The sequence below is a fragment of the Gopherus evgoodei genome, chromosome 3, assembly GCF_007399415.2.
Source record: "Gopherus evgoodei ecotype Sinaloan lineage chromosome 3, rGopEvg1_v1.p, whole genome shotgun sequence".
Classification (NCBI taxonomy): Eukaryota; Metazoa; Chordata; order Testudines; family Testudinidae; genus Gopherus; species Gopherus evgoodei.
In genome coordinates this window covers 54943093-54960133 of record NC_044324.1, presented here as the reverse complement: position 1 = coordinate 54960133, position 17041 = coordinate 54943093, and the positions used below count along the sequence as shown (strand labels likewise).

At 37.0% G+C, this 17041-nt stretch overlaps 1 protein-coding gene across 2 annotated transcripts in view; it reads left to right on the top strand.

Annotated features, from left to right (window-relative positions):
• KLHL31 (kelch like family member 31) overlaps positions 1-14289 on the top strand; it is a 34116-nt gene extending 19827 nt beyond the window's left edge. For both annotated transcript variants that reach the window (XM_030555615.1, XM_030555614.1), the window contains 2 exons: positions 986-2189; positions 5037-14289. In XM_030555615.1, coding sequence (XP_030411475.1) covers positions 1018-2189; positions 5037-5769 — 1905 coding nt within the window. In that variant the 5' untranslated portion in view covers positions 986-1017 and the 3' untranslated portion in view covers positions 5770-14289. The remainder of the gene's footprint in view (positions 1-985; positions 2190-5036) is intronic.
• Positions 14290-17041: the final 2752 nt, after the last annotated feature.

Genomic DNA, 17041 nt, shown 5'->3' with positions numbered 1-17041 from the left:
CAATTATGGACAGTATGATATAAATGTGGGAAAGCTTGTGAAGTAAATTATATGTGGAAGGGCATTTCTGAATGACATGGAAATAGTATCAGAGGGGTAGCCATGTTAGTCTGGATCTGTAAAAAGCGACAGAGAGTCCTATGGCACCTTATAGACTAACAGACACATTGGAGCATATTGGAGCATAAGCTTTCGTGGGTGAATGTCTGACGAAGTGGGTATTCACCCATGAAAGCTTATGCTCCAATACGTCTGTTAGTCAATAAGGTGCCATAGGACTCTGTCGCTTTTGACATGGAAATGGTATTCCATAAACCTAATAAATCTACAATCCCAATCCTGAAAGCACTCAGCTCAGATCCTCAGTCTAAGAATACTGAAAACCATGACTAAAATACACTTTCCCAAAAAATGTTTCATACTCTTTATTTGTGGAAAACTTTCCCCATTTTTAATTTCCGTGTGTCAGATTCTGAACTCATTTACATCACTGTAAATTGTGAATAGCACGTCTGAAAGCAAGAACAGAATCCGATCCTATCCCTTTATTGTGTTTTTGACTAAAAAATTATAGTCTGGGTCCTGACTTTAAAATATTATTCTATTTTTTAAAGTTTATATTTAGCCAAATTCATTTTACTTCTGGGAAATAGAAACTTCTAAATTTGGATTTAGAGAACTCTTGCAGTTCCACTGAATTTGCATACTAAACTCATTCTTGGGGAAACTTGATTTTTGTGATCTTGTTATAAAGAAGAGTTAATTTTAAATGCATTCTTTCTATATAACTATAATTCCAGATGAATCATATGCAGTATTTATTATTAGCAACCACACTCCAATAAAACACACAATTTTAAGTTTTGAAGTAGTAGTAAGATATGTTCCATTTATTGATAAAATTTAAACTCTATTGGGTTATCAGTCAGGTGTTAAATACTTATAACTGAAATGTAACTCTAAACTTTATCATTGTATTTTTCAGCAAGCTCTTGGCTGTGATATTCTATTGCAGTCATGGCTCCTAAAAAGAAGACTGTCAAAAAGAACAAAGGCGATATCAATGAGATGACTATAATTGTGGAGGATGGCCCCCTAAGTAAACTAAATGGCTTGAATGGCTTCTTAGACGGAGGGAATGGCTTCAGCTGCATCTCAGCTGAGGTTTCTGATTCTTCGTATAGCCCAAATCTCTTGGAAGGGCTAAGCAGAATGAGGCAGGAAAATTTTCTTTGTGACTTGATTATTGGTACCAAAACCAAATCCTTCAATGTTCACAAGGTGGTGATGGCTTCATGCAGTGACTACTTTCATAACATCTTAAAGAAAGACCCATCTACTCAAAGAGTGGATCTCCATGATGTATCTCCGTTGGGTCTAGCCACCGTTATCACCTATGCTTACACTGGAAAGCTAACTCTTTCACTCTACACAATAGGTAGTATCATTTCCACAGCAGTCTATCTTCAGATTCACACCCTTGTAAAAATGTGCTCTGATTTTTTGATGCAAGAAATCAATGTTGAGAACTGTATGTATATTGCCAATATTGCAGAGACATATGGACTGAAAAACACCAAGGAAGCAGCACAGAAATTTATTAGAGACAACTTCATTGAGTTTTCAGAAACAGATCAGTTCTTAAAACTTACTTTTGATCAAATCAATGAACTCCTTGCAGATGACGACTTGCAGTTGCCTTCTGAAATTGCTGCATTCCAGATAGCAATAAAATGGCTGGAATTTGACCAAAAAAGAGCAAAGTATGCTGCAGATCTCTTGGGCAACATTCGTTTTGGTACAATCTCTGCTCAAGACTTGGTCAATTATGTTCAAACTGTACCAAGAATGATGCAAGACACAGACTGCCACCGACTTCTAGTGGATGCCATGAACTACCATTTGCTTCCATATAATCAGAATACACTGCAGTCGAGAAGAACAAGGATTCGTGGAGGTTTCAAAGTCCTAGTTACTGTTGGAGGACGCCCAGCATTAACAGAAAAGTCCCTTAGCAGAGACATCTTATACAGAGATCCTGATAATGGATGGAAGAAGCTTACTGAAATGCCTGCTAAAAGTTTTAATCAGTGCGTGACTGTGATGGATGGATTTCTCTATGTGGCTGGTGGTGAAGACCAGAACGATGCCAGGAACCAGGCCAAGCATGCTGTCAACAATTTCTGCAGGTAAATGATTATTTATAAGGGAAGAAGAGGCAGATTCCACATTGTGCAGGAGCAAATCCAAGCTTGAGTGCAAAACTTAGCAAAACCAGATGAGATTATTAGCAGGGGAGAAAAAGGATGATATTTAAAATTTTAGCTATTACAAATGTACGACTAAAGTCATGCAAAATATCCATCCATAATCACAAATGTATAAAGAACACTACCTCCAAATCAGAAAATCTACCTCAAGCCAAAATTAAATGAATAATGGCTATTTAAATATGAAAATGCAGGAAAATTGTAAATAGCATTAATGTTGTAACAGACCAAACAAGGCAAGAATTCTTCAAGTTCAAGAGCTATTGATGCCTTGTGGAAAACTTTGAAGAACATTTTTTAGCAATGATTGTGATTCTTTTTTTATTTTCAACATTTTTTCTATATTTCATTTATTTTGGTCTTTATTTCTGATGACATAGGTTTAGAAGCAATATCTTTGTTTCTTAAATGCTATGTTGTTCCCACCCGGATCAAATACACAAAATGCTGCATAGTTTCTGAAGGACTGCAGTTCCAGTGCATTGTCCCCCTAGAACTGTATGACTGGCAGTAATGTAGAACACAAGGAGATTTCAACCTAGAGGCCTAGGGTCAAATTATTTGTAAGAGGAACTTACTACTGATTTTAAATGTGTTCTGCCTAAAAATCAATGGCACATTATGGCCCCAGAAATGGGGAAACTCATGGATCTCACTATATATCTAATACACTGTCTAATAATAATATATAAGCATAAATTTTATGCCTCTCTTTGAGCAGCTTCCCAGCACACACAGCTGTTACTCCGTTACTGTTGAGGAGAGCCCCTGAGCAGGAATGCCCAAATAACCCCTCCTAGAAGGGTGGTCAGTGAGTGTACAGGGAGAACTAATGCAGCACTAACTTCCTCTATTGTTTGGTTGGTCAGTTTAGTCATTTATGTCAATTTGCTAGGGCAAAACATTGCATAGAGGAGATGGTCCCCGCAGCTACCCCCACTTATTTCAGGCCCTGCCTGACCTCAGCCCACAGATATTTTATGTGGACTGCATGGTGGAAATTAAACAGCGAGCTGGAATAATACCACATAGTCACAGGAGTCAATGTGACCCAACCTGAATTCTATTCCTAGCTTTGCCATTGACCTTGAGCAAGTCTCTTCACTTCTCTGCATTAGTATAGTTGCTTTCAGAGATATGGATGTAAAATGTCAGACAAGAGCTAACTCCTAATATTTATATTTCCCTCCTAAGAGGTTGTCCCCAACTCCTTTTTTATGTGAACTCTCCCCACTTGCTGGTCTCTGTACCCTCTGAAGACAGGAACATGTGGGCCTAGCAATTTATCTGCTTCACCTCTTATCCTTCCAAAGAAGTCATAAGCTTCTATTTGTGACCTTAGAATTGATGGAGATGCTTAATGTTTTGAACAGAGAACGTCACTTCCAGCAGGCACTGACCTGTGGAACCAGTTGAGGTGTTCAAAAACAAAGATCCTAGTTTCATGTAAATCTTATTTAAAATTAATAGCAATGAAAGGAAAATGCCTAAAATATCATACATATTAATACACAGAATCAATAATAAATGAAATGTTATTCAGAGATTTTTCATAATGTGAAAGCAGCCCTCAGAAGCTGACGCTCTTCCTTGTTTTCTCCTGTAATGGAAAATTAAGTACAACATCTTGAGTATAAAACAGATTATCAGCCTTAGCTTTGAAACACCTTTGCTTTTTCTCATCTGCATCATGAGCCTAGGGTTATACATATTCGCCATCTCTCTGTGCCTAAGCATGTGGCGTGACCACTGATATCCACAGGATTTGCACTGCAGATCAAAGGCAGTTTACGACCTTCAGTGTTATGTGTGTTTTAGTGAATTCATCAGATCCTTGATAATTTTTAAACACTTGTTTGCATCTTTGATATAATTCACTGTAAAAATTCTTTCGTATAATGACTTGATCCTGAAAATTCTTACTGATACTAACAGTCCTAATGAAATTAATGAAACTTTCTCTGAGTAAGGATTTTTTGCATTAATAAGTAGTTACCAAGTTGGCCCTAAATATTTAAAATGCATCTTTTTACTGACAACAAATATACCGTTTAAAATGCTTGTATAATGCTTTGAAGATAGAAATACTTACAAAGTGCCATATAAATTCTGAATTATTACTACCAAAAGGCCCAATACTGCACACATTGGAGTGTTTGGCAAGATTCCTATTAACTTCAATGGTAGCAATACTGGGCTTTAAAAGAACATATGACCAGGTACAGTACAGAATATATTATATAAGAACAAATTTAATAAATACATCATTGTATTTATTATAAAGGAGCCACTATGTCACTTTTAAAGACTGGTCATGTAAAATCTTGAGATGCATATTACAAGACACATTTGAAATTAAATTACAAAAAATAGAGAATAGTATTTGAAATTAGATACTGTACAGGCACAATAGTCACTTTCCAAGGTTCTTAGGAGGTTGGGTTTTTTTTAAATCAAATTACTGAAGGTAATTAGATCAAATTATGTGCTAAATACATGCCAGATTTTATTGACAAAACTATTTTTGAATTACAAAGATACATTTCTCACCCATTAAAGAATGAAACCTATTTGTACCGAAATTTAGCAAGAACTCTAACTTTCAGTTCAAGTGAATTGTAATAGCCAGACAGTAAAAATTAAACAGTGATTTAGAAGCCCCACAGTTTTAACTATAGAGTGGCAGATGTGATGTTGTAGGCCTTCCCATAGAAATATTTGAGTATTTTGATTGCATCAGTTATTCTCTGTTCTTAATGTTTGCAGATATGATCCTCGTTTCAACACATGGATTCACCTGGCCAACATGAATCAGAAGCGCACCCATTTTAGCCTGAATGTATTCAATGGCCTCCTTTTTGCAGTGGGTGGTCGCAACTCTGAAGGGTGTCTATCCTCAGTTGAATGCTATGTGCCTGCAGTTAATCAGTGGCAAATGAAGGCACCGCTGGAGGTAGCCAGGTGCTGCCATGCTAGTGCAGTCATAGATGGTAGAATCCTGGTCACAGGAGGTTACATAAATAATGCTTACTCCCGCTCTGTGTGTATGTATGACCCCAGCAATGATAGCTGGCAGGATAAGCCCACCCTTAGCACTCCAAGAGGATGGCACTGTGCTGTTTCTTTTGGGGAGAGGGTCTATGTTATGGGTGGGTCCCAACTGGGAGGTCGGGGTGAAAGGATTGATGTCCTCCCTGTTGAGTGCTACAATCCTTATGCTGGCCAGTGGAGCTATGCTGCTCCCCTGCCAACTGGAGTGAGCACTGCAGGTGCTTCAACTCTTAATGGGAAAATTTACTTGGTGGGTGGCTGGAATGAAATAGAAAAGAAATATAAGAAGTGCATTCAGTGCTATAATCCGGATCTTAATGAATGGACTGAGGAAGATGAGTTGCCTGAAGCCACAGTAGGAGTATCTTGTTGTACCATTGCCATGCCCAATAACAAAACAAGGGAATCCAGAGCTAGCTCAGTATCTTCTGTGCCAGTCAGTATTTAAACATTATAATTAGGTTTCATCAAGAATAAATAAAAAACTTTTATTTACACAGCTGTGTAGTTAACCCTTTAAGTAGCCTTCTCTGCTTATGTGGGGGCAGGAAATTGCCATTGTAAAAATTTTAATTTTACAAAACTGGCCAATTTTCATGATCTTTAAAATGCATGGTGTGAAACAACATCTTTAAGATACAGTGAATGTACTTAGTGGGAATATAATGTTGTGCCACAGTTAGAACAGAGACTCAGTCCTATCCCTAACTTTGCCACTTACTTGCTGTGTTACTTTTGGCAAATCACTTAACTTCTCTCTTCCTCAGTTTCCTCATCTGTAAAATGGGGATAATAATCAACTAATGTTTTTAAAGTGCTTTGAGACTCTGGCATAAGAGGCACTAGGGAACAGCCAAGGATTATTATTAATAAATCTCTATATATTAGTAATATACCATGGCATCATAAACTTGGTCACTTTTGTTCTCTTTATAGATTTTATATATGGCAAAAGATATTTAACAACAATTTACTGCACATATCAAGTATGAAATATATATTTTTCCCTCTAGGTAGTGATGTCCACAAACAAGTCTTCAAAACTCTATTTGAAATTAGACGGGAGGTTTCCTTACTGCATTGTGATTTACAATGTAGACATTTAATTTTTATAGGTAGGTTTGTGACAGGGATTTCAAGAGCCAAACTGCACAAATACAGAAGCTTATCTCCATTATGGGCCAGTCCTGAGGGCCTTGCACAGCTCAGGGCACCAGGCTCCTCTATCTCCCTCCACACACGCACAAGTGAGCCTACACCTCCAGAAGGGGAGATTCCACCTCTGTTACATACTCACTGGAAATCATTTCATGAGGACTTTGCAGTGTACAAGGTCAGCAGAGGTGGAAGGGCCAGGCCCATCAATAGTCCTGCTTCTACAGGTTCAGACCTGCAGAAGGAGAGGAACATATTATAAGTTAATACATCCCAAGACTATCTTCTGTACTATAAAAGAAACCCACCCTAGAGGTATCCAGAGCTGCCACCCTATTGAGAATCCCAGGAAGCAGAACTCCTGCTTGGAGCCAGCCGTAGATGCTGGTGTCAAAAGCAGAGTGGATACAAAAATCATCTTGTCTGCTCAGTCCAACATTTTCCCATTAGATTAAGGAATAAGGATTGAGTAAAGGCCGCAGGATTTGGCCCAGAGCACAGATATAGGTGGGGAATAGTGAGTTGTAAGGTAAAACTCTGGATTGAAATGGAATAGGTTTTCCAGACTATTAATGCTGGGATGTTTTGATGCCTCCATTACCAGACACAGTATCCCCAAAACTAAGCTTTTCCTGGCCTTACCTTTGTGTATCATAGAAGTGTAAGATTGGAAAGGACCTCAATAGGTCATCTAGTCCAGTCCCCTGAATTTAAGGCAGGGCTAAGTATTAACTAGATCATTCCTGACACAGCTACTTGTGTTGCCTGGAACACAGCTCTTTTTATAATGTGACTTTTTATTGCATTTTGCCAAAGTCTTAGGGTGAAATCTTGGCCCTGTGGAAGTCAATGGAAGTATTGCCATGGCCTTCAGTGGGGCCTGGATTTCATCCTTACTCTCTAAGAATTGCTATCTTGGTTGCAGCACTGTGCATGGGCAATTAAGCATGCAACTGCTGCCAATTTTCATTGCCAATGGGACATGCACACCCAATTTCCTCTGCAATGTGCCTAGAATTGACATCTAAAGATCTGTTATTAATAAAGATTTATACACCCTTCAGCTGGGAGCAAATAAGCAATTAAATGAACTACAATGATTAGGTAAGAACTCACTCAAAACTGGAAGAACACACTCTTGTACAGATTCATACAGCCTTCACATACAATTTTCTCTGAATACAATGAACACCTCAAGGGGGCAGTGTCCATTAGAAGGCAAAGTCAACCAGAAAGCTATGTTTACTGGTCACCCAAGTGCTTTACCCCAATCACAAAGGGAATCCTTTCAAACTATCTGGAAATGCAGGCATTCTTTGGCCAAGCATTTGCAGCACTCTCATAACCTGAGCATTCTTTGGCAAGTACAGTTATATATTAAGCATTGGCAATTAACATGATATTGTGTCAGAAATCTGAGTTACATAAAAGTGACTCGTCCAGTCAACTGGGATTAAACAGAGTTTTGCATAGTCCGGTTTTCCATTTGGTCTAATATAGTTAAGGAACATGACTACATTATAAGTAATTCCTAATCCCCACATTTTATTTTTGAGTATTGTGCATTATTAGGATATACTGCATTGTACTGACTTACAGTCAGAAGTCTTATTACAGTAGCGTTATCACTGTGTCAGTATTGTATATAATTTAGTTAGGCTAATGTAATTTAATTTAATTTAAATACAATTACATTTACACTTTATATTGTATAATTTAAATAAATAATTCAGATCTGTAGTGATTTAATCCAACATAATGTAAAATTGAGTGAGTTTAATTTCATTTTAATATAAAAATGCTGTTCTTGCCCCCTTCAATCAGCAGTAACATTATTTGATTATTTTGCTCTTCTCATATAAGATCTTGGACACACATTCCACATGAAACCATTTAAGTGGCCCTTTGTAAAATCGTTTTGTCTGCTACAATAATTCTCTGTAAAGACTACAGTTATCCTTTTGTTAAAAGTGGGCATTTAGCACCCACGCCAATGCATATAACACAGACATCTATGCACTCATGTTAGAGGTCTGCTAGGTATTTCTAAAACACGTATCATCATAGTAGCAACTAGGTGGTAAATAACTAAAAATACAAATAAATAATAATTTTAGTGTCAAATTGTGTTTGGGAGAAAATTGTGCCACGTGAAAAAAAATTCACTCTCTTTTTTCTTTTAAAAAGAGGACTCCTTGTGGCACCTTAGAGACGAACAGATTTATTTAGGCATAAGGTTTCGTGCGCTAGAACCCACGTAATCAGATGTATGAAGTAAAAAATACAGGCTATTCTTTTAGAATATTGATTCCAAATTGATGTACAATAAAATGTAGTCCATTTTTGCAAAGTTCTCTCTCATGAGCAGATAACCCCTATAAACAAACAATGATCTGCTTTCATTTTGCAAATGAAGTTATTTAGGAACTATGGGCTAAGCGTACTGGAATTACTTTTATGCTACTTGAAGGGTTAACCATTTGGGGCCAAATCCTGTTAATCTAGCTCACACAATTTTGAATAAAGTAAACAGGATTTGGCCCGAGAAGGCAAATTCTGTCAGAATATTGTACATAGGTGCCTGACAAAATAATTCATGCCCAGAAGATGGAACCGTATCTCAGTTCTTAGTCTGCTTCCACCCTACCCGCATACCACCCACAAATCCATAAGAAGTGTTCTGAGGCCTAGGTCAAAGGACATTGTACACATCTCCCCAACCCAGCTATGGTCCTTACATTTACCCCACCCTTGTTCAAATTATATGTGCTTCAGGCCAGAATAACCAGTACATGGGTGGGTGTGCAGGGGCAGTTGTTATCAGCATAGGAGTACACTGTACTGCTGCTTTTGCAGAGTGTGTATCTACACCTGCTTAGAGTGCAACAGCACACTGAACCTGGATTTGATTCTTAGCATGTGAAGGCGTAAGGCTGAACTTAATTTAATCTTGATTACACCAAGTATCTATTAGTGCTTGAATTGTGACATTTTTATATAATATTCATTAGAACTGTGAAAAATGGTTTGTACATTACACATGGAACAATTTTCTATCGTTATCCTGTATGGTATTTTTGATCCCAAAATATTTAATAGTAACAGCTAGGTTGAAACTGGAAATGTATATTCCTAAAAGGGATTTTAAAGAATGTAGTTTAAGGAAACAGAGTATAGGATAAAATTATTAAGAATAATACAGATGATCTTCCATCTGAATAAAATACAGATTGTTAAATTAACACATCAGAATTTGAATTTGCTTTAATACTATAGAAGTAAAAAAAAAAAAGTAATTAAAGTAACCAGATGAATTTGAAACTTCTCTCTGCCTATGTACTTATAGAGTTCACATGACTAGTATCTGTGTGCCTCCCAAGAATTTAAAAATAGAATAATTTTTCTTCACATTCTGTAAATGAGATAGTTTATAGTTTGCCTGTTCATTTCTCTTTGGATGGGTGAGAGGGTGTGCTATGGGCCTGTGTGTGAGAAGAATATACCATGGGAAAACTAAGATAGAAAGGTAAGTTTTGCTTTTAAGTTTTGCCAATTGTCATATTATCTCTTCCTGAAGTGAGTTCTATAATCTACATCCAGTTCCCATGAAACTTCTGTTTCCTGCAATTAACACACCTCCCTCAATTAGCTAAGAGTTTCATTGTTATGTTAGAACACAGATGCCAACAGCAGTTATGGTCTCAGAAGGAAGAACAAGCTCTCAGGTAGTAGGACCAGTTCTCAGATAGTTAGAGGGCTTTGCATATCAGGCTGAGACATTGAACTGGACATCTCATTCATTGGGGAACCAGTGCAGAGAGAGCAGCTCTGGGTGGTGAGTCACAGCAACCTGTATTCCTAAACAGATGGGCTGCTGTATTTTGCAGCAATCTGAGTTCTATCAGGGTGGGTGGCTTTATTCTTAGATATGAGTTGCAATCATCCAACCTGAAGGTTGCCAGTGTATTGAGTGTGGTCCTGACTGTGATCAGACCTGAATCCTGTCGTCTGATGTCATCCTGAGTTTGATCAGGTCTGAGTCCAACTTCCAGCCAATCGCAGAGAGAAGTGGGCTATTTTGGTATCTACAATAAGGTATCAAAAAGTGCCCTAAATGGAGATTTTAAAATGGCATTTGGCATGGGAAAAGGGAAGTTAAGAATTAAAACTGCTGAATAGGAACATCCTTTAAATCATCTTGAAGACAAGATTAATTAATAGCCTGATTTTGCAAGCCTAGCTCTGGCAAAACCCTCACTGACTTCAGGAGGCAGTTTTGCCGTAGTCAGGACAGGAGTATTGAGCCCCGGACCAAATTCTGCAACCCAGTAAGAACTCTATGCAAGTGAGTAATCTCTTGAATTCAGCAGGACTATGCATATAAAGTTATTCACATGTATATGTGTTTGTAAGATCAAAGCCCAATGACTAATTCAAAGAAACACATTGATGCTGGTCACAGAGAAGAGTTCATATCCTGAAAGAGGAAAAGTTCTGAAATGAGTTTTGGGAGAAGGGGGAGAGGGATTAAGGTAAAAGACTGCAGATAAACCAGTGGTGTTCACTTGAAAGTGTGGCATTGTCCACAGTACTGTCCTCGGAAGATCTCAAAGGAATAAAAATAAATGTATGCAATATCAGATAACTTGGATGAAAGTTTCAGATCATATGATAAGGTTACAATGTAAAAGACTAGTGTGAAGATATTGTCACTGAGCATTAGAGTTACATTAAAACTGTGATTCATTCACCAGTGACCAAAAGATGTTGAGTTGTGGGGAATAAATGGCAGTATCTTTCAGTTGATCAGAACGGGGACACATAATACAATGCAAATTAAATGATGCATTGCCTTGGCTATCTAATTGTTGTGGTCAATACTTAAGAAGTTTTACTTATTTGTGCTTAACAGTTTCCCATTTCACGATTGTTATACCTACTGCTTAAACAAACAGATTAATTAAATACAAATACCTTCAGGGTGGGATGCAACAATTACAAGGGAACACACATTTCAGTAGGAAAAGATTGTACAAATTTAATGTGATAATTTTATTACTAAAAAAATATAAAAATATGTAACATGGTGGATGCTAGTAGGAAGACTATAGTAGCATGTGTATCATTTTTTCATTGTTTTCTTATAAATTAATTTAAACAGCTAACACACAGAGAAAGCATAATTTATTCTTATTGTGAAGTCAGTTTCATATGCAACTCGAGTTTTCCTATATGGTTAATTTATGATTGTGGTACAAATGTTTTGTTTTTTAAAACCCTTGTTAGTTCTATATTTCATGCCAGATAATTGGAACATTCATTCAATTTTAACTGTAAATTCAATATTGGATTAAATTGTATTGTAAGACAATAGGGGCCAATCATGTCCTCCCTTTTTCATTTCTTTTCTAACAGAATTTCTTGCCAGTTTTGTTTTGTAAATTGCACTCGGTAATTTATAATTCCAGCATGCCTGACAGAGGATGGCAAAGCTATCTGGATTATAAATTTCACATGAGAAATATTAGCAAAACATTAGAAATAAAAAATCTAAATTGCAGAAGAATTGCAGGGCAAATCCTGGAGTCAGTGGAAACTTTGCCATTGATTATTATATGCAGTGCCAACAAAATGTGCTTGGTGCTTTAAAACTAAAATACTTCTGGAGGATTTGGTTCCTCTGTACTTCAAAGTTTTCTATTTTCTATTTTACTGCCAGTGGCAATTTATCCCTTACTGGATTGAGATGCCATAGTTGGATTTTTAAGCAATGGCAAATGTTGATAAAAGCTTTGAGACCCTAATTCAACAAAGTACTTGAGCGTGTGCATAACCTTAAGGCTGAGTAAAGTGTTATGCTGTAAAGACTAGTCTGTCTGTGAGATCTGGATGATAAAGTTCAAACTTACTTGTTCTCAATCTGTAAAAAAGTCAAACTGCTAAAATGAAAATTTAAAATCACTGTAGGTCCAAGACTAGATTCTTTTCCCACCAATGTTAACAGAAGTTTTGCCATCACTGGGATCATGATCTGACTGCTGCATACTCTAGTCTGGTCTGGTCAGTATAATTTCTACTATACTGTCATTGATAAATTACCATCCACCTACTGGACTACGATCCAATGGGTCCATCTTTTACTATCAAAAATTGACAAAGGTATTAAGTGAGGTGTTAAAGGATCTTTTATGCTATAGAAACAGGACTGATATTAGGAATTAATGTAAATCTAATTTATTAAAAGAGAAGGAGAATATTATGAGCTTATTTGTAACTGAGGCCTTAAGAGTTAGAGGAGGAAAATTGAGGTTTAGTGATATTTTAATACAGATTTTTTTAAATTATGAGTATAAATATTTGTTTCCCTAGAAAGATATGCAAAAAAAGTCAATCCTTTTTCTCTATGCACTGGCCAATACTATTTTGTGTTTAAAAAAGTCTAAAAGATTATTAGATGGAAAGTAAAAACCTGTTAACGTGTGTGATGGGTGTGTATATACCAAATTAATTTTTGTGTATTATGTATGCACATCTGCACACATTGAATAAAACACGCACATGTGTGTGCCAGGAAGATTGCAGAAAATAGATATCTGTATATTTCTTCAAGGAATGTAAAACTGGAAAAAACAAAACAAAAAAAAAAACCCTTTTATTTCAAAGTAACAGAGGGACAAACTCTGCAGTCTTTACCCAGGCAGAACTCCTACTAAAGTCAGTGAGGGTGGTGGTGCAAAATACATAAATAAAGTTTGCCATAAATGACATTCTTAGGGTTGACCACGACTGTGTTTGCAAAAGTATATACAAAAGGATTATAGTGTACATAGTACTGGCTTTCAAAAGTATCCAATCCACTGTCACTAAATACATAGAATCTAACTGTATACAGTATATGTATTTTCTACTAGGTAGTGTCAATTAATTTGGTACATTTTTGTAAAGATTGTTCCAAGGAAAATATTTTCCTTATGCTTTTTGATGATCCTGTTTAGGATGATCTGTGGAGTACAATTCTTGCACTGTTTTGTTTAAAATTAATCATAATTAAAGCTGTATCCAGTAACAAGTGATGTGAATAGACTGTGTGATTTTGAAATGTTTCTCCATATTGTCTTCTGTTGACATGCATGTTCTGGTTTATATGTTGAGTTTGCATTTAATTTCCTTTGAATTTAAGGTGGGGGGGAGTCAAGAAGACTCAGTTACTTACATCTTTTCTACAAGTGAGTGAAGACATGTTGGTAGAGCCGAAACTGTTTCCCCAAAAGATCTGCAAAATGTGAAAGCTAGGAAACAAGTTATAATTAATACAAACATTGTATAAATCATATACGGAATCCATTATAAATATTAAAATTTTCAAATATTAATTGAAGATTCATCAAACACTATATATGGTCACGAAGATTTTCATTTTAGGAGAAATCCATTGAAAATGTTGTCTGAGATTGGCCCAGGCTGGTAGAGACAGGCATTGTAACCAGCTGATGGCTACTTGGTGGCCCAGTATACGTGAAAAGAGTATGCTCAGTTCCTAATGGAGCAAGGACTGTCATAAAAAAAACACCACACTACATATTGCCATCATTGGCAACATCACCAAGGAGGCCAAGGCAGAGATACTGAACTATCCTACCACCCAAAGGCATGCCTCAACCCTGATATTAGTAAAGCAATGTGAGAAGGCAATTACACTGTCACTGCCCAGGCCTTACTGGATCTGTGGATTGATTCTGCACTTGAATCTTTGGGCCTCTCAGTCTTGCACCTTTCATGCAAGCAATAGACTCCAAAAAAGATGCAGCCATAACTTTTGGGCAGCATTTAATCAAGAAGTATTATATTATTGACACTTTATATACCATTGGTAAAATGATGGTCCCACTGACTACAAAGGGGTCTGAATTTCACCCAATGTAATTTGAAACAGTTAAATAAAATAGATTATTTTTTTCATTTCTTTGCATAATTGATATTGAATTGTATTTAGATTAAACAAGAAGTATTTACTTATTTCTTATCACTGAGGAAAATCTACATATAGACAGGGGAATCCATATAGAATATGAGTCATCGTATTGGTGCAAATAGCTGCATAATTTCACTTTTTGCCAAGTTTCCACCCACAGCCACAAAATGCTGATCTTTAATTGCTCTACTCACCATTTTGCCCTCCTGTCTCTGTTCTGTCTCTTCCCCACAAGGGAGGGGTGGGGTTTGAGTGCATTTCCAGCACCTGCTCCACTGCTACTGACCTTTAAAGGACAGAATGGGGTCAGCATTGAGGTGATCCTTCCAGAAGTGAAGAACAGCAATCACATCCCCTCCCAACCCATTTTCCAGACCTTGTCTGTACTAGAGAGATCAGTCAGTGGTAGGATATCGATTAGCTTACTTATTGTTCCACCATCAAATGAGTTTTCCTATACCACTCTCTGAATTGGTGTCAGGTTTGCCTTTGTGTCCACCTTAGGGCTGTGTTACACTAGTTCAGGTGGGATGGCTGTCATATCTGATAGCAGTTGTCTTTTGGGGTGGAGGTGGGAAACGGAAGATTGAGGAGTATGAAAATGAGGAGGGGAACAGAGGGGAATGTGACAGACAATTTGTAGATTTGATGGGAAAGGGAAGCCAAATGTAAAAAGGAAAATTCCTTGAAAAGAAGGGATAGACGAACTTGAATGGAGAGGAAGAAATAGACAAAGTATTTAAAATATGACATTAAAAGAAAAAGATGCTTAAAATATGAATGAAGATATGCACAATAGTACAGTATAAAGAAGGAAAGAGTAGGGAGAAGAAAGGGAAAATATAGACATTAAAAACAGGAGGTCAATTAAGTTAATTTTATATTTTGCTATTTTTAAATAAATAAAATATTATCTAGTGATTTGATTGCATATTTTTCATCAAGTGTGGTTACTATAAAAATGAGTCCTCTTCTGAGGGTAAGTCTATCTCATTGTAGTATAACAAGGTAGAAATGGGGAGAGAGTTTGCCCTATTGCAATGATAGCCATATCAGGGTAATGTAAATGTGTGCGGGCACTTATGTATGAACTCAGGTATATATGTCTGAGGAAACAGGTGAGTTTTGCAGCATGTGACACACGCTCTTTCCTTGTGTTCTAAATGTAGATTCCAATAAATCAAGGTGCTGTTTGTGAGGAGGGCAAAAGGACTTGTGGGAAAAGTAGTGAGAGAAACCGTGAATGCATGTTGGGATAACTCATGCTTTTACTTCCAGATTTTGGTCCCAAATTATTCCTCTGGTTACCAGGATAAAACATTGAGTGCTAATGGTCTGTGGGTCAAAATGTTCCGAGAGATCCAGTATAATCTGCAGCTTACACAATAGGGCATGCAAAATTTTAACTGAACAGGATCACACCTTCAAACATACATGAGAGGGGGGAGAGCAGATTAAAATGGGAAGATGATTAGCTGGTGTGCAGGGAAAGTCGAGAGCAAGCAAGAGATGGACCTGTCAAACAAAACCAGCGTGAGAGGTAGCACTCTTTCTGAGGCAGCTGTATGGGTCTATGGGCCTTCTTAAACAAATTAGTATAAAAATCACATACTGTCCATATGCAAGAGGCATTTTTCAATACCCATAGCTTGGTTATTTCTGAACCATATTTCATCATGTCAAAACTACTTCTGCAAGAAAATGCATCTTTCTTAAAGTGGACAGACTCATGCTCAGATAATTTAAAAATGGCATGACAGAATTTTACCAACTTTCTAAATCAAAATCAAACCAACCACTACCATCTTTTGGCTGCATATGAAAGTGTCATCAATTCTTTTTTCAAGAAGCAAAATGCCTGTGAACAGGAGCACATAATGAAAATACCTTGTGAGCCATAACTACAGTGCTTCTACTCAGCTATAAACAGAATGCTGCTTTTATTAACTTGATACCAAATTGAACAGCAGATTTTTCTCAATTTAGGTTAATGGCAGTTTGCTATTGAGGGGAGCATACACCGCTTTCTCTAGTAAAAACAACTTTTCTCCAGTCCCAGTGTGGTTTTACATTAATTTCAGCATTGTTCTCAGTTCAGTGGTTAAATTATACTTTTTGTTTTGTAGTAGTGCAGAGTTTGACCCTCATTATTTCCAGTAGAATATTACTTGTGCTATGTGTACATCGTCTGTTCTTCCCTTTGTTCTATTAAATCATTACCAATATTAAACACTAGAGGGCAGAGTGGAATTGAGAGCCTAGCTTGGTGCAGGCTCTCTCAAGGGTATGTCTGCTGGAAGGAAAAAAAAAAAGAAAAAGGAAAAAATGATGTGTTCCTAACTTAGATTCGCTAACATGGGTTAAATAATATCAGTGAAGACAAGGCAACTCATCTTTTAACTTGGGCTAGCAGCTCAAGTTCAACCCCGGGCTGAATTTTGAGCTGCTAACCTGAGTTAAAAGCCAAGTTGCTGTGTCTTCACTGCTGTTTTATCCCAAGTTAACATTAATAGGCTATCTATATAAAGTTACAAATACTGGGGGCAGGGGAGGAGTAAAGCCATACCCTAATGAAAGGGCAGTGGCAAAGGCA